Raw genomic sequence first — 18,651 nt, forward strand, 5'->3', positions numbered from 1 at the left:
TGAAGTAGCCCACTAGAGGGTTCTGTGTCAGCTCTGAGCCCACTTACATCTAAAGTCTATTGAGATGGTCCATGGAGCATCCCAGATACAGCATAAAGTACAAGCAAATGAAAATTCTGGGTCTGGTTTGTTTGCAACTAACTCCGATTAATCCTTCAAAAAGAAGAATGGCTCAGCCTGTGCTGTTAAAAAGAAAGCTGTTCTCAATCTTCTGTAGTGGAAATCCACTGCCTTAGTTGATCCTGGAGAATACGATCAGTAGGGTACAGCTGAAGTGCAGACTGATGTGCCAGTTGTGTGATTTATACCAGCACAGATAAATCAACACTTTATTTCCCTTTGGTGTCTCATGAGGTCTGATTCAGAAATTATAGCTGGCCTCCCAATGGAAGCAATCACAGAAAGAGGAGGGATGTTATTGTTTTCTCTGTGATTCCATGCAGAGGAGAAGAAACTCTGAAGATTTTTTTTTTTCCTGAGACACTGAACAATGAAAAAATACCAGCTAGTGTCTACCGATTTTTATAGGGCTGAGGAAAGTAAAAACATGCCCTGAGGCAGAGGATACGGCAGTCTTTGAGCAAAAGGTAATCTAGAAAAATATTTTAGATTAGTGCCCCAATCTAAATCAGTAACCTTAACTGGTAATGGCTTTTGGAGTAAGTGATTTTGGGTAAGTGTAGTTTCACCCACATTGGAGTTATGTGTACAATCTTCAGACACACCAATAACCAAGCTGTGCATTTTCTGAATTTTATAATACAGGGCAAATACCTCAAGAGCAAAGGGAAGATCAGAGAGAAGATTGATCTGTTACCTGATGAGGTCAGTGGCTTCCCAAGCAGAGCTGAGGTGCTGCTGCAGGATTCTGTAGCATGAAGGACACAAACCTGATCTGGTCCCCGCCACAGTGCCAGGGGGGAGCAGTACCTGGAGTCAGCTATTTGTAAAATCACCTTCCAGCTGGTCCCATGTGAACTATTAAGCCAGAACCACGATTCAAATGGCATTCATACAATGAGAATAGTGGGAGTTTAGCATCCAGGAGAGCTGGAATTACAGAAGTTGTTTGGCTGTTGGAGCACACAGTTTGATTTGTTTTGCAAATATGTAAGAATGTAGTGACATTTGGCATCCCTTATGGTATTGAATTGTAACTACTGGCCAAAGCCATATGTGCATGCTCAGGAATGTAAGGACATTTCATGAAGAAGACAAGTTTAAAAGTAAATAAGTGCAGAGAGAAGGGAGAGCAGTGTTAGCACTGGGTGTTAGTTTTTACCTCATTTCTGTTAGGCTGGTGAGGGTCCAACTCCCATGGACCCTCCCATGGAATTTTGGGATCCCTGCAATTCAAGGAAAATGTGAATAAATAGAGAGGTGGTTACTAAAGCCTGCTGAGATGTGAGGATATGACTCAGGGTACCTGCGCCATGAAAAGAAGTTGATGTAGCTGGGTTTGTTCAGTCTGGGGTATTGGAGGCTGTGCTGAGCTCTATCAGTGACAAGCTCTAAAAAGGGACAAAGACAATGATTTGCAACTCAGTATCCTCAGTATCTGCTCTTTAGGCCATTAGAAGATGTGAGGTCAGAACAGTGCTTTAACAGCTTTCTTGAGAGATTTTAGTACCTCTGACATTTTCAGCTCTCAGCTAGACCAAGCCACAGCTGATGTAACAGAGACATGGGGAGAGTTATGCTACAAAAGGGAACTCAAATGGGATCTATTCATATATAAAATATACTCCATCTGGAGTACTGCATCCAGTTCTTGGCTCCCCAGTGGAGGAGTGGTGTGGATCTACTGGAGAGCCTCCATTCCCTGGATAGCATTGAACACATTGCTCATATGTTGAAATCTGCTCTGTGGGTACCTACAGCCAGATTCACTTCCCTGAACATCAAATCCTGTTGCAGTTTGAGATGCCACAGGCTTTTCCATTTGACATCCAGAGCAAAGAATCAGACAAAAACTTGGGTTGGAAGGACAGAACTTTACTTCCAGAATGTTTTAACTCACTCTGCTGTCACAGACATATTTCAGGGTGGTCAGGTTTTCCAGGGACTTGTCAGGTCAAGCTTTGAAAAGCTCAAAGGACAGAGATTTCATTACCTTTCTGGGACTGTGTTGTGGTGCTTCATCACTCTGATTTTGTTTGATCTTTTTCTTTTTTTGGACTATCTTATCTGAATTTAATTCCTTGGAACAAGTTCCTGTTGCTTTTGTCTTTTCAGGCATGCACCATTAAGAATTGCATCTCTCCTCTACAACACCTTCAGGTGGTGGCAGAGTGCAGCTAAACTCCTCCTCAACATTCTCTTTCCCAGACTTAACAAACTGCTTCCATCTGTCTCTCTCTGTGCTGTGTGGTCCCACTTTCTGTCATTTGGTAACTCTCTGCTGGACTGTCCATTTTGTCCTTCTTGTGGTGGGAAGTGCCAAGCTGGACACAGTAATGTTGATGTAGTCCTGGGTAACAGAGTCAAGGACCATCTGCCATCAGGCTGCTGGTGCAAGATCTTGCATCTGTGTGTTAAATTACCTTAAAGTTCTTCCTGACCTTCTCCTTTGAATGTTAGTTTAGGAAAGACCTGTGTTTAGACAACTGATTCTTCTCTTAGTGCTTATATCACCCCATGTAATATTGAAGGACCACAGGAAAATAACATTTAAAAATCAGGAGGCTCATTTAGCATTTAAAATGGAAATTAAAATACGCTAATTAACCCTCTTCACCAAAAGTAAAAGTTTGTTTTCTGAATCTGAGCTACTTCCCAAAGTTATATTTGAAGTTAATAAAGAAGAAGCTTCTCAGCCATTGCTCATGGTCTCCTATCACAGCAATCTAAAATGACTGTTATGTGAATTACTGAAGTGCCCGTCCTCATTCCTGTGAGGAAGGTTGACAGAACTATTTATTTGGTGCCTCAGGTTCTTGAATCCTAGTTTTATATTAAGTTGGATCAAGGTCAGAGTGCAATTTTGTTCTTTGATGCATATAAAAAAAATACATTAAGAGAAGGCCATTATGTTTATTGCCTTTTCTACTCCTCAGGAATGATGTGTGATGTGTTCAGTTAGAAAAACTTCTACATTCACATCAATTCATAGATTTTATCTGAACATGCAGATTGACTCGGGAGAAGGAATTGTTAATCACTGATGTTGAAAGCGAACCCTAATAACCAGTCAAAGTCAAAATCTTATTAGACTTTCACAGGATTCAGACACATTTGATTGGAAGATTATCCTCCAAGCCTTACATTAGTGATCAGATGCAGAAACTCTGGAGACAGCAGCCCTGCTACACAAGGCCTTCAATAAAATGTCCTTCACCTCCTGGTTCCTCAGGCAGTAAATGACTGGATTCAGCATTGGGGTGACTATGGTATAAATGATGGAAACCAGCTTGTTGAGATCCCTGGAGTTCACACTCCTGGGCCGGGCGTACATGAAGAGGGTGGCTGAGAAGAAAATGATGACCACAGCCAGGTGAGAAGCGCAGGTGGAGAAAGCTTTCTTCCTGTTCTGGGCCTTGGGAAGGAGCAGAACGGCTCTGATTATGCAGGTGTAAGAAATGATGATGACAGAGAGGGGGACCAACAAAATGAACAAGGCAGAGATGAAGTCCACCATCTCGGCGCGGCGCCGCTCGGCGCAGGAGAGGTTCAGCAGCGGGCTGACGTCGCAGTAGAAGTGGTTGATGACCCCGGGGCTGCAGAAGGAGAGCTGGGAGATGAAGAAGACCTTGAGGGCAGCGATGAGGAAGCCAAGCAGCCAGGAGGCCGTGGCCAGCTGCAGGCAGGCCCTGGGGCTCATGGTGAGCGCGTAGTGCAGCGGGGCGCAGACGGCGGCGTGGCGGTCATGGGCCATGACGGCCAGGAGGACGCACTCCGTGCACACCAGGGCCAGGAAAAAGTACAGCTGGGCCAGGCAGCCTGGGAGGGAAATGCTCCTGTTCCTCACCACAAAGGTGACCAGCAGCTTGGGAACGGTGACTGAGATGTAGCAGGCCTCCAGCAAAGCCAGATGGGCCAGGAAAAAGTACATGGGCTTGTGGAGCTGGCGGTGGGTGATGATTAAAGCCATGATGACGACGTTCTCGGTGACAGTCAACAAATACACAGCCAGGAAAATCACAAACAGCAGGGCCTGGAGCTCTGGAGTGGTGGGGAATCCCAGGAGGATGAACTCATGGATGTGGGTGTCGTTTTCTTGTACCATGGTGACTTTGAAGGCCTGGAATATATGAGGAGAAAAAAGGAAAAAAAAGGGAACATTTTGTATTATCTCCCCCAAGCATCCACTTCATACTGGACTTGCAAATACACAGTTTAAGTAGAGATTTAATTGACATTCCTTATGATTTAATTGACATTCCTCATTATTTAAGCACTTCTGGTTTGTTTATTTGTGTGTGTGTGTCCTACAGCAGGATTGGTGATTTGGACCCTGGCCCCAAGAAAATATTTGGGCTTCACTGAATTTCTTCCCAGACCTTCTTACTACAGACCTTCTTACCCCTGTCTTCACTTAAGACACAGACAAAGGGGAAGAGACAACATTATTAAATGTGCATTTGATCTCAGTTCTGGGCTACCCCGCAGACAGAAGCACACTCCTGCTGAGTGACTGCACTGTGCACAGCAAACTTGGCTTCAGCTGTTTTATTGTCTCCCTTACTCTTGAATATTTTCAGAAGAAAATAAGTGTTTGTTCTCTCCCATAGAGTACTTGAATTAACTAGGGTTAAGGGCTATGTGCATTTGGGTTTTTTCTTTTGCAATTGGAAAGGATTTCTGCATCTGAAAATTTCTCTCATTTTCAATAGATTGACTAAAATAGGCAACTTCTCCCCACAAATAACAGTTTTTACATAGAGTCTTAGACTGCAATAATTACAGCAGGCATCCATATTTTTTTCCCTACATTATTCAATAGAATTAATCTTGATTTTACACAAAATACCTGAGGTTTGATGTTTATGCTTCTTCTTTTCCACTTCTCAGGGAAGATTTCAAAAAACATTTTTTTACCTGTTCCTGCACATTTCTATCCAATACTCAACTCACTTTCTAGAATGAGGTTCAGTATTTGTTATTCACAAAATATTTTTCATATAAAACATTAAGAAAAAAATCCATTAATGTTATGAAGAAAAAAAATATGTATTTTTGTGACATCATTATTTATTTGTCTTTGAGTTTCAAAGTATTTATTTCAGATTAGGTTTTCTCTTGCATATGGATCATCTGTATAGAATCAATCTAATTACATAACTTACATTTTTCATTACAAGTACATCACTGCTGCCAACTAATAAAGGGACACAACACTAAATACAATTTCATTTCTAAGGATGGCTTTCACATCTCCCAGCCTCCCATGAGATTGAAACTGTGGTAAATACTGACAGGTGAGGCAGGTAACTCATTTTCCAGTATAGCCAGTAGAGATTCAAGCAGCACAAGGAAGAAACCTAGTTTAAGTGATTTAGCAATGCTATAGAATACAAACCTTAATGGAAAAGTGCCTGAATGAAAAGGATTTCAAAAAGAGAAAAGGCAAATTATGGTTCCCCATTCCAATACAGGCTTTTAAAATTCCATATCTACCTTATAGTACCTCAGAATATTGACTGGCATTACTTTAATTTTAAAAGGGTGATTAATTGGAGGGTTTCAAGTACCTGTCCTCAAATAACAGATCATTCTCAGGTGGCACAGAAAGATAAATCCCATGTTTCAAGAATGAAGCTTTTCAGGGTAAAAATAATGGTGAATGTTTTTTACATTCTAGTCCACTGAAAGTAGAATACAAATGCCTTTTTTTACCACATAAACATGTTCAGAAGTTCTGCTACTGCATAGAAAACACAGAGGGAGAGTGAGGGAAAGGTTATATTTAACTTATACTCTCAACAGAGGTCATAAGATTTTTAAAAGCACATAAAGTACAATAGGAAATTTCCATATTTCTGGTCTTTAAATCTGTTAAGTCCAGCTCTGTTTTCCTTTCCAAGCAATCCCTCTCTCCTCTCTCTCACACTTTGAGAAACATGTCCATGTTTCCCTTGAAAACTGCTCACAGATTCAGGGAATCCCAGAATGGGTTGGAGGAACTTTAAAGCCCCTCCAGGGCCAGCCCTGCCATGGCCGGGACACCTTCCACTGTCCAGGTGCTCCAAGCCCCATCCAGCCTGGCCTGGGACACTGCCAGGGATCCAGGGGCAGCCACAGCTTCTCTGGGCACCTGTGCCAGGGCCTGCCCACCCTCCCAGGGAAGGATTTCTTTCCAATATCTCATCTAAACTTGCTCCTTTTCAGTTTGAGGCTGTTCCCCCTTGTCCTGTTGCTCCAGTTCCTGATAAGAACTGGGAATTCCCTTTCCAAGACACAACTTACATTGGAATTCTCAGAGCTCAGGTGAGATCAGATGAGAAGAAACACCTCTAACAAACCTGGAGGAAAAGAAATGAAATGCTCTCTGTCTGAACAAGAGATCACTGTCTGTGCTTCTCTCTCTCCTTTAGCCAAACCTCCCCCCTTTGCTTTCCCGTTTCTCTCTGAGTGGCTGGAGGCCGGTGGGGCTGTAAAAAGCTGTGAGCATAAACAGCTCCTGCAGGCTTCTGTCATCTCAGCTGAGCCTCAGATTTCCCAGGATGGGAAAATATCGCTCAGCACATTATCCTTCAAAGCCCAAGAGAACTGGGGATAGAAGTAGAGGGAATTGGCTATTGTAGCACTAGTCATACTTTTTGTTTTTCTTTCTCCAAAGCCTGTGTGACAAGGCATCAGACTAGAACTCAGGACATTTGGACTTTGCTGGTGGCTCATGATGGGAAGCTCTGACCAATCAAACTCTTCACTTACCTGTGCTTTGGTTTCTCCATGCATTAAATAATTATTGCACTGGTCTTGGATATCACTTGAGGTTCCACAGAGAAAGCAGTGCCCAAGCATTAAGTGTCAATAATATTTGAGGTGTGAAAGACACCATTCAGAGGGGAAATCCAACTCCCTCCAGCTACAGCTTAGAGTGAGACACAGCCCAGAGAGAGGACACCCAAATACAAGTGAGAATGGGGCAAATTTCCATGTGGGAACTGCATGACTGAACTCCCAATGAAGTCAACAGGGAGAGAGTCAACAGAAAAGAGTCTGGACAGGGTTTCGTCTCATTCAAAAATAACCAAATTGTTTGGGATTCAGTTTTCAAAATGTGTATCTTTTCAAACACTGCTGAGTGATCCTTCAGCTCTGTATTTTCTGGGATCTTCCAGACCTGTGCAGATGTCCTGGACACCCAAGGCACTGAGCATCTCTTCCCTTCTCCAGAGGATTAAAATAAAGCAGATGTATCCCAGACACCTATGTGTGGCTACAGGAATTTCAGCTTTGTGCTGCTGGAAAATTCATTGCTTGGGAAAGTTAAGAATTTAATTTGTTGCAACTTCATCTCTGGAAATCTGATTCTCATAAGAAGCAGAGTGCAAATAAATGTACCCCAGGCAGACAGTCAGAATGTTCAGGCCTCATTTCATGGTGTTGTCAAACAAAAAGGGAGCAGTGAAGCACTCCAGAAGAGACCTGTTAAGTTTTCAGGCAGCCTGCATGGATTTTTGCAAATAAATTCCATTTCTAACTTAACCCATGGAAATCCTGAGTTGTCCATTAGACACACCTTTATGCTTCATGCAGAGGTAAAGATCCCAGAAGTCCCACAGTCTGTTTGATGGAACTGAAAACACACTTCTCTGGACTGTAACACAACTTGGAGTTACTTCAAAGAGAAATCTCAAAGACTTCACAGCAATACAAGAGAGTGGGGATAAACTCTCAATGGAGTCACTCTCTTAAGCATCCTTTAGCTCTGGTGTACCTAAAGGTCTCCTTTAAGATTAAATTAATTGTGAAATTATGTGAAAGTGTTTATTTCTCTCCTGTGACTACAAGAAGCACTTTAATTTCAGCATGGTTGGAAATATTTATATTACAGATATTTGCCTCTAGGACAGCTCTTAAAAAAACCTACATTCCAAAAAGAAAAAATTCTCCACATTGAGAGTTCAGGCAGTTCCCTTCTTGCTCATCAGAAACCTCAGTGTTGTGATGCCTCAGGATTTGAGCTTTTTTTTTTTTTTTTCATGGATTTGTAATCCTGCAGTTCTGTAGTGTAGAACTCTAAACTCCACACACAGTGTGAGCTGCTGCTTTCCCATTTTGGTCAGACACAACAATTCCTCTCCAGGCCTGGCAATCAAGGACACCCCACTGCCTCAGGCCCTGAGAGATGGAAACTAAAGTGAGTTGGGGGAGCAAACTGGGGGTAAATTACTTCATTACCTGGAGCTGGAATTGGAAAATTGATCCCCAAGATGCAAATGGACCCAACTTATCAAAGTGTGAAAACCCTTGAGCCATGGTCCATTTTTGGGTGTAGCCCCTGGGGGGCTTTGTCTGCCCAAAATGTACCTGAAGGCCCTTCAATAATAGAACAGCTTTTTATTCCCTTAATTCTGTCTCTTTTAGGTCACCCATAAAGGCACCAGGGGCAGTGCCAGGGAATAAGTGGCTGTGGCAGGTCTCTGGCTGTTTCCCCATCACTGAGCAGAGACTCCCACAGGAGGTGACACCTGGGTGTCCCCTGGCCCCGAGCCCGGGGCTGACACGGGGCTGAGGCACAGGAAGGACCTGCCCCAGCAGGTGTGTGAGCACAGGGGAGGCAGGAGGGCAGGAGAGCAGGAGCTGCTGAGCTGGAGCTGGGAAAGCACCACGGTGAGTCCTGGGGCTGGGCTCAGCCTGAGCGAGGAGGAGATGCTGGAGAGCAGCTGGAGCAGGGGATGGGAACACTGACAGACAGAATGTTCCAGAAGGCTGGAACAAAGGAAGATGTGGCTGAACCACAGGGGTGAACAGCCCCAGAATGGATGGGGAAGCTGAGCTGGAGAAAAGGATTGTGACCTTCAACTTAGAAAGAAAGAGAAGTGCAGCAGTGAGAGACAGAGTAGAAAGCCCAAGGAATCCAAGGAGGTGAGGTCAGAAAGGAGAGCTAGATGGGAAAAAGGGAGAGAAAGAGAGAAAGGAAGAGAGAGAGAGAGGGAGAGAGAGAGAGAGAAAGAAAGAAAGAAAGAAAGAAAGAAAGAAAGAAAGAAAGAAAGAAAGAAAGAAAGAAAGAAAGAAAGAAAGAAAGAAAGAAAGAAAGAAAGAAAGAAAGAAAGAAAGAAACCAAAGATAAAACCCAATTCAGAGAAAATGTGAAATGAGAATTATTGGTTTGAACAAGTTAAAATGGTTTACTATACTAGTTTAAAAGGAGAGCTCAGTGTGTAGCATATCTATTGTAAACATGTAGTATATGCATTACAAATACCTAGATGGAAAACTTTCTATCTAGAAAAACTAGTTTTTCTCCATATATGTCCAGACCCACAGGGCAAAACAAAAGACTTACTCAGTATTTAATAACTACAGTATTTTCTGCCTTTTTGGTTTTTGTTTTTTGCTTTGTTTTGTTTTTCTACTTTGCTGTCAATCCATATTTCACAATCTTTTTTGCAGCACTAAGGACATGGGAATCACAAAATTACATGGCCTGGCTATTCTGGTGACAGCAGGAATCACTGGTGCAATCTGGTGGGTGTTTAACCTTTGATAATTATTCTCAACCAGCATTTATTTCTATTGCCCAGACTGAGACAGGTTCCTTCTAACTGTGCTTATGCAGATACAATGGAAGCATTTACACAAAGCTAAATTCAAAATCCCCTTTTCCATCCAGAAGATGAAAATCAGCAAGGTGTGAACACTTCTAACCCCTTCTGTGAAATTCTAAGAGTCTGATTAATTGTCTCTGTGTATTCCTGGGAGCCCAAGTGTGTGTTTTCATGTTCACACCCCACCTCTCTGTGCTCCAGAGCAGCACCAGGATCCTGGCCCAGAGCTGGAGCTCTGTGCAGTGGATTTAGCTGTGTTTGTGCTGCACCAGGGTTGGTTTGAGTCTGCCTTGGTTCCCATGTGTGCCCCAGCAAGGCCTTCACAGTGTGGATTCAGTGCTTGGAGCCTGAGATCAGATCAGCTGGGCTTAATTCACACTTTGCTGGAACATTATTGAAGATCTGTTCAGACTGGAGGAATTAGGACAAGCTTTTCACCCAGACACTTTCTCTGCAGCAGAGCATCTGTCACAAATGCTCACAATAAACATTTTTGTTCCAAATTACAATCAGGCTCCCACCAGAGGAGATCCCAGTGGCCAGAGCAAAGTGATGCTGTGAACACTTTGCTTCAAGAGGCACCTGCACAGTCGGTTTCCAGCAGCAGCTGAGGCCAAGCTCTGCTGTAAACAGACACATTTCCTTTGGTGCCAGGAGTCTTGGGCAAATTAAATCATTCACAGATCCTCAGAGTTAACAGATCTGCAGATAACTTTAGGCTAAACTCCTGTCTTGAAACAGCTGAGATTTGCAAATCCTCATCACCACCCTGATCCCACAAATGTGTTCTGTCAGCTTTGGTTTATAGTTTCAGTCACACAGGGAGTGGAGGAGAGGCTGATTTTTGGTTTTATCATTGACTCATTGTTTTCTTCTCCTGCCCAAGGTACCACTACCCCTTCACCCCAACCAGAGCCCAGGAACACAAAGCCTCCCCTGAAGGGGATTCAGTTCTGTAAGTTCATTCTGCATGAATTCTGTCATCCCAGGCCATGAGCACAACACTCATCTGAAAAGATTCATTCTTAAGCACAAGGTCCCTGCCCCAGAAGTGCCAATTTCCATTTTGATAGAAGCCATTCTCCAGTGCCCAGCAGAGACTTGTTCTGGGCAAATGTGAATCCATTGATGCAGCTCCCCCCAAATCCTGCAATGAAAAGGCAGCTCAATCCCCCCTGGTTTGGACTCCTGGGAGCTGCTGTCTGTACAAGGAACTCAGCCGGGTTTCCTCTGTGTTCATTGAAACATGTGGGTCCTTTGGCACATTGTCTGCTCCCTCTGATTTAGTGTTGTCCACAAACTTGATGAGAACCAACAGATTCTGGATATGGAAGCAAGAGAATTTAACCTGGTAGTTTACCAGACCGAAACTTCCTTTTAATGGGTTTTTAATGCTTATTTTCATTTAACTGAACCGTATTTTACTATTTTCTTTTTTTTTTTTTTTTTCTTTGTCTTATGAATGACACTTTTCTTATCCCCATTGTTTTTTTTTTTTTTTTTGGGCTTTGGTTTCTCCTCTTTATCACTTCTTTTATAACACACACAGTTGTGTAATTCTCTGGAAATGCTGCTCTAAGGAGTCCAGCATATATAGGGGAGAAATAAACTTTAATGTTAATAAAGCAATATTACCCAAAACAATGTATTCTTTTTGTAATTAATTTGAAATTTAAAGGATTCCAGTATGAGACAGCATTTCATACCAGCACCACTCCCCCACCCCCCAAAAAAGTTAATATGGCTGGATGTCTTTCTGGTTTTGTGTGTATGTGATCCTTTTAATTTCCCTCTACTTCCCTGTTCAATCTGGTAATTTCTGTAAGTGTTTCCACTTTACAGAACCTGTTTTTCCTGGTGGAATCAACACTGGTGGGTTCCCATTCAGTGACCCCTCCACAGGAACCTGCACAAGGAATGAGAATGGAGAGCAGTGACCTCTGCTCTGTGTCCTGTGGATATCAACCTGTCAGAAAATACAAACTTTGTGCAGGGGGTTTGGCCTTCCTGGACCAGCCTCTCCCTGTGTAGAAGTAAAACTGAATTTTCCAAAGATGCACCACAGAAACAGACACATTGAAAGTAATTTAAAAACTGAGATTAATTTGCATTCAGCTCTACTTACACCAGCTGAATAGTCTGTTAAATGTAGTTCCCATTGTATATGAACCAATATAAATTATATAATAGTGTTTGTGATGGACATGGAAGCACAGGGCAGTTCTGCTGAAACACAGGAATCTCTTGTGGGGCTCATCTCTCAGAAAAACAAAATCTGAAACTTCTGTGCCATGATGTATTTATGTCTCTTCTATTTCTCCCTCATTTGCAGAAAAATAAACTTCCATGAAACATCCCTGATGGTCCCATGGTAAGTGTAACTCCTCTGGCTCCATTACCATGAAATCCCGTGTTCTCAGACACAGACTGTGACTGGCACAGACAGGTCAGGGCAGCTGAGAGCAGGACTGAATGAACAGGAAAGGATGTCTGACCAGAAAAGCAACTCCTCCAGAAACCACTAAAAATGCATGGATGAAGAATCTTTAATTTGTTACTTTCAGAAAGGAAGCTGAGAAATTATGGTGAATGTTGAAAATATTTTGGTTTAATTTTATCTTACTTAATTTTATTTTATTAATTAATTTTATTTAATTAATTTATTTAATTTTCATTTAATTTATTCTTAATTCATTTTCTGCATTCTCTGTCACCAGTCACCAAGCTAAAAAACAAGAGGCCTTGGCTGATACTATTTTTAGTGGTAACAGTCAGCATCATACATGATGTGTAAGTGCCTGTGGAATGAACATTTCAGGTCACTGGGATGAATCATTTGCAGGAATTGCCTACTAAAGAGCCATTTGTACTGGAAAAACAAACAAACAAACAAACAACAACAACAACAAAAAACAACAAAACAAAATTAAAAGGTAATAAAGGAGGCATGGACATACTGGAGAGAGTTTAGCAGAGGCTGATGAAGGGGCTGCAGCAGGTCTCCTGTGAGGTGAGGCTGGCAGAGCTGGGACTGTGCAGCACAGAGCACAGAAAGGTTTCCCATCTGCTCTGGAAAGGAGCCTGGCTGAACTCATTAGCAGAGCTCTGAACTCCACTCCTGGTGGGAGGGGGATGTTCCTCTGAGTGTCAGAGATAAAGCAGTAAATAACAGCCTGGGAAAGATCAGGGTGTTGTGCCCTGTCCATCATTCCAAAGGAATTAGGGAGTGCTCTTTCCAAAAGAGGAGGAAATCACCAGCGCAGCTGAAGAGCTCCATCAGCACACAGGGGACAAGCAGAAGGAGCAGGAATCTGTGGTGCAATCAGAAATCTGTGCTGCAATTGCTATCCCAGAAACACAGGGCAGAGCTGCTGCTCTGGAACTCTGCAGCTGAGGGCTGCAGCTCTCCAGAAGAGCCTGGCTGGGAACAAGGGCTGGATGTGCTGTGCTCTGTGCTAAGGAATAGATGGATTGGGAAAAGCTGCTCTGAGGGACAGCCATGAACAGCTTGGGAGCTGTGGGGGAAAATCAAGGACAGACAGACAGACAGACAGACAGACAGACAGACAGCTCTTTCAGGTGTCTGTTCCAGGAGAAGGTGGCTCATAGCTCAGATTTTGCTGACAGTAATTTCTTGACCCCCAGTGATTTCAAAGTGTGGAATCCTTTGAACCCCTCAGGAGAATCCCCAGGGCCTTGCCCTGGAAGAATTCACCATAAAATCTCCATCTGAGCTGAAAAAAAGACTTCCCCGTGGTGCCTTCCCACAGTGTGGGATCTACCCCAGTTCTGCTCTCCCCATTTGCCCCCAATTCTCGTGGTTTCTCCTTTCCCAGTTCCCCCAGGGGTTGTGGTGTCCCTGTGGCTGCCCCGTGTCCCCTACAGGGCACTGCCCTTTGCCCTGCCCTTGGTGCCTGTGTATCTCCAGCATGGGGGATTCCTTTTGGTGTATTCAGATGAGGACAAGGCTCTAATTAAACAATCAATTAGACTCAGGAAACAGAAGACAATGATGAGTCAGTACCTGTGAGGCCCCTGTGCCCTCAGACCTTTGGCCACTGACCCCTCCTTGACCACTGAGCCCCACATGGTCCTGGTCTTTTGTCCCTGATCCCCTTTGGCTGCTGGAATAAACCTTTGCTGGAATTCATCTTACAAAAGGCCCTTGTTGCCTCTCTGGGCTGAGCTGGCCGTGGTGTGTGTGGGGTGTGGGCCTGACTGCTTGGCCTGAGAGCCTCCCCAGGCAGCCTTTCCAAAAGAGCTGCTCATTGGGAAATGGGCACAGCAACCACCATCCAAACCCTGCGGTGCTACAGGTGGGGATGGTTAACTGAGGCAGACTCTGTGCTGGAGAACCTTGTGCTTGTCTTCATCAATGTCCTGGGCATTCTAAATGTGTTTGTGTTTGTCTTCACTCATGTCCTGGGCATTCCAAATTCCAATCTAAACTCTGCCTCCATTCTCACCCCTTGCAGGAGGCAGGATGTGCTGGTGCTGACACCATGGTTGGCTCCAATCGTCTGGGAGGGCACGTTCAGCAGAGACATCCTGAATGCCCAATATCTGCAGAGGAACCTGGTCACTGGACTGGTCACTTTTGCTGTTGAAAAGTATTGGTTTGTCATTTATTTCTTGGCAAATAGTTAAACCCCTCTGTAGGGATAATTCTCCATGGATGGCAGGGACAAGGAACTCTGCACACCTGAGATGTTCTAGAAACACGTGGCTTTATTATTACAAGGGTCGTGGGTAAAGCGGGCTCTGCTTCCAGCCACCAGCCTGGGCTGGAGCAAAGCCCTAAAAAGAGAATGGGGAGAGAGAGAGATAGAAGAGAGCTAAGGGGTAAAAACGTGGCAGGAGCAGGAGAAAAACGTGGGGAGGAGAGGACAAGAGAGGAGAAGCGAGGAAAGGAGGGGAAGAGAGGGGAAGAGAGGACAAGAGACAAGAGCAGGGAAGAGTGGACAAGAGTGGACAAGAGGGCTGAGAGAGGACAAGAGGGCAAGAGAGAGATCCTCCTGTTACAATACAATATATCCTTTTTTCTGTTGAATATTCTAATTTACATTGACCAACCAGCGTGAGATACAAAACCTACAAACTTTGCATGCAGCCTATAAGAACGACTGCATTACCATGTCATTTTACTCTCTATAAACTTCTTTCTTATGCATTTGTTCCTGGATGTCTTTTGCCAAGGTGGAAAGGCAACATTCTTGTCCTTTTGTCAGCTTAATCACCGTCTTCCTGCCTGCCATGCACACATCTCGAAACTAGCTTTCATTCCTATTTCACTTACAGGTTTTGTATCTGCAGTATTTTTTATCATGCAATCATATTCATAAGTCCTTCCTGTCCCCTCTTTCCCAACACCCCTCACCTGGCAGTTGTGCTGCAATGCTGCTCATGGGGCACAAGTGAGAAACATTCCACAGACTGACTATGAGCAGCTGTAAACTGGGGGAAATGTGACCTGTGAGTGTCACCTTCCAAAGTGAGCAAACTGGATGGGACATTGCTTTCCATAGGAGAAAAAATATCCCTGGAAATATAACTCACATTCTGACCCATGGAAATAAAAATTCCAGCTCCTGCTACATTTCTAACAACAAGCTTTCCCTCTATCCTGCACTAAAAAATAGAAAAATTCTTTAGAGCTGCAATTTTATTGGGTTTCTAGAAGAGTTAAAAGGTAAAATATCAGCTCTAGTGAAAAGATTAATCACACTCTTGTCTTGGGGAGGTGCTTTTTCGAGTTTCTGAGTGAAGAGCTCTACTCCCTCTATCTCCACTGGCATCTCAGAGTTCCACACCTACTTCAGGGACTTCAAGGCAATCAAAACCATTTAAGTGATAATTTTGACCCTCTCCTGTGCAAACAGGCTCAGACAGTTGGGATTATGGAGTGATATTAGAGAGCAGCTCTGGGTGGAAGGCACGTGTTCTGTGCACAGGAAAAGCCAAAATGTGGAATAATGTGCATAGATAAATGAATTAATGAATCTGAGATGCTCCAATGCCCTTGGAAGCCCACTGAGATAGATTTGGGGTTTATGCTAGAACAGGCTTTAGGCAATGCTGTTCTGCACTGACAATTATCTCAGAAAGTCCCAAATCCCAAACCTTTGTCCCAGGTCATCCATGATTACCTTGGACTTTCAGACATGAATAGCCAGACTAGTCCTGAGGAGGGGATCCAAGTTCATCTGTTCTGGGGCCAAGAAGTTTTCGTCATTTCTGATGAGGGGAACGTTTCAGATCAAAGAGGTCCCAGATTACAAAAGCAGCATGGGCAAGGCATGAAGGGCAGCAGGTGTATTAAATGAAGAGCACTAACATGGTAAGAAGGAGCAATGGATAGAAAAAGACAAAGAAAATGAACTTGCAAAGCTGTCATTGTTCAGAAGGAGGAGCCTCTCTCCATTCTTTTCCTTTCCATGTCTCTTAGATATGTCCAGTTCATAGAAGGGTTCATGAGATCTGCCAACAAGTACTTCCTTGCTGGGCACCAGGTGAACTTCTACTTGTTTACAGACAGCCCTGAGAAGGCCTCTCACCTCCAGATGGCCCCTGAGAACCAGCTGTTTGTCATCCCTGTCCAGAGTGACCCCAGGTGGCAGGACAGCCCCAGGAGCCCCATGGACATCCTCAGCTCCTCCATCCAGAGCCAGTTCCAGTACGAGGTGGACTATCTGTACTGCGTGGACATCGACGTCCAGCTCCTGGCACACATCGGGGTGGAGATCATTGACTCCCTGGTGGCAACCATCAGCTCCTGGCAGGTGACCCCCCAGCACGAGGACAGAGCCCATGAGACACCCCCAGGGTCAGGAGCTGCCCCCCCTGAGGGACAAGGGCACTTCCATTACACAGCAAGCTTCTACGGGGGCAGCGTGGACCAGGTCTACAGACTGACCCGAGCCTGTGCTCAAGGGGAGATGGAGGACAGAGAAAAGGGCATTGAGGCTTGGTGGCACCACGAGAGCCACCTCAACAGGTACCTCCTGCAGCACAGGCCCACACGCCTGCTGTCCCCAGAGTACTACTGGGACACAGAGCTGAGCTCCAGCACCATCCAGGTGAAGAGGATGTGCCCTGTGCACAGGGACAGCTCGAGGCATGCAGGAACTGACAGTGGGTACAACAGGGATTCTTAGGCTCCAGGCAGTGCCTTGGAGTCTGTGGCAAAGCCAAGGACAAAACTCTCTCAGTCTGGCCTGGGAAATGGTGACGAGGAACCCAAAACAATCCCCATAAACAATCCCTGGAGATCTCCTCCTCCTGACACCTGCTGTTTGTCCAACTTGTTCACTGGAAGAGATGTTTACAACAAGGTGGTGCCCTGAAGGACCAACCCTATTCATTGTACCCAAACACTGCAAAAAAGAATCTGTCTTTCAATAAACTTTGCTCTAATGCCCCCTGAAGGAATTGGAGCTGTCCTGAATTGTAACGACAGAGGCAAGTCCTGAAACAAAGGATGTGGAGCCTTCCCCCTTCACAGCCCCACCAAACTGAGGGGAATGGGCCAAGGGAGTTTTCCTCTGTCTGTAGGACTGCACACGTTTTCTGCACCACTGAGCCCATGGAGAGGGTCACCTTATGTTGGCAGCACCCCACACCCCCAGCAGGGGTTTCCAAACAGGGAAAGAGTTTCAGATTATCTTTAGACATTTTAGGGAGTTTAACTAGAAAGTTCTGTGGTTTTCTCACTGTAATTGGCTCAGTGGCAGCCCAGAGGCACAGATTGGGCTGGCAAAGTGGAACTCAAATCCTGTTGCTGATCTCACTGGGCCAAGAGCCAAATAACCCACCTGAACTACTGAGTACTAAAGAGAGAGAAAAAAGGAGCTCGAGGCTTTGTGAGGTGTTGTAGCAAGTATGAGACCTCCCTCTATGCTGTGTTTGGCTTTGCCTTTGTGTTTGTATTATTTTCTTTCCCTATTAAAACCTTTTTGATTTTACAAGACACACTCAATCATGGCATCTCACTAATTGATTTTTGCCCCTTCTCTGCAAGGGCTGGACCCTCAGAGGTATTGGGAAAACCCATAACCTGAGCTAGAGACTAGTAAAGCCAAAAATGTCTTTTATTAGCAACTCCTTTTTCAACTTTTTGCTTTTCAACTGTCCTTTTATCTGCATGTTTACAAGCACAGCCTTCTTGCCATCCTGAAAACATTTCAAAATTGACAAGGACATGCTGAAAATGAGAGTATTTAGGCATCTGAATAAAGTCAGTTTGCAAATTTACAAGTGGTCCCCACAGATTAGGGTCTGCAATTATACTTGTCTTCTGCTGTCTTATATTATTTGCTGAAATGATGTCCTAACACTATGATGGTTTCAGGATTTGAACAATTCATTACTAGCAAGCTTCAATCATTAACTCCATAATTTCAGACAAAATGAAAACCCCTTCCTCATTGTTCAAATTATAGACCTATCTGATTAATGAAAAACATGTGTGATTCTACAAATCCTAATTGTATGTGGACTATCAAAAGAAAATTAAATCATATTTGAAGCTTTTCAACTTTCCTTTTTCAGTATTAGCTGCATCTTCAGATATAGCAATATTTGAACAATGTAATCAGTAGCTGAAGGACTTCATTAGAGCTTTTATCACCATCAATAGATATGAGAATAGACAAATAACTGAAAATTATGTACACAGGAAAAACTGGGGCAAAGCAATCCTGTCACAAGCTGCAGCCATAACCCTGTGCTGCTCTGGGCCACTGAAAAGGCCACAGGAGCAAGAGAAGCCCATCTGTTATTGCTGATAACTCCTGTCATGAATGGGTAACTTGGATGGTCCAGGGACCAGAGAAAGTGCTTCCACTGAAATATAATGTTGTAAAAATGCAATTTAACAAAGTTAAGCACTAATCAGAGCAGGGGTAGCCTGGCTGAGCCACACTTGGGCCACATGAGC

The 18,651-nt window shown here is 44.0% G+C and overlaps 2 protein-coding genes across 2 annotated transcripts; one reads left to right on the top strand and one right to left on the bottom strand.

Annotated features, from left to right (window-relative positions):
• Nucleotides 1–3,265: 3,265 nt before the first annotated feature.
• On the bottom strand, nt 3,266–5,294 carry LOC310918827 (olfactory receptor 6B1-like; the record flags this gene model as incomplete). The annotated part of the gene is made up of 2 exons (XM_083877793.1): nt 3,266–4,240; nt 5,286–5,294. The coding sequence occupies 2 exons, from the start codon at nt 5,292–5,294 to the stop codon at nt 3,266–3,268; spliced, it is 984 nt and encodes a 327-aa protein (XP_083733919.1).
• Nucleotides 5,295–8,725: 3,431 nt separating this feature from the next.
• Nucleotides 8,726–16,870, top strand: LOC310918828 (histo-blood group ABO system transferase-like; the record flags this gene model as incomplete). The annotated part of the gene is made up of 5 exons (XM_083877794.1): nt 8,726–8,778; nt 9,562–9,636; nt 10,603–10,671; nt 14,192–14,326; nt 16,162–16,870. Exons 2-5 carry the CDS (start codon nt 9,572–9,574, stop codon nt 16,868–16,870), a joined length of 978 nt encoding a protein of 325 aa, XP_083733920.1. The 5' UTR covers nt 8,726–8,778; nt 9,562–9,571.
• Between the last annotated feature and the right edge of the window lie 1,781 nt (nt 16,871–18,651).

The sequence above is a fragment of the Zosterops lateralis genome, assembly GCF_965231275.1.
Source record: "Zosterops lateralis genome assembly, chromosome: 24".
Classification (NCBI taxonomy): Eukaryota; Metazoa; Chordata; class Aves; order Passeriformes; family Zosteropidae; genus Zosterops; species Zosterops lateralis.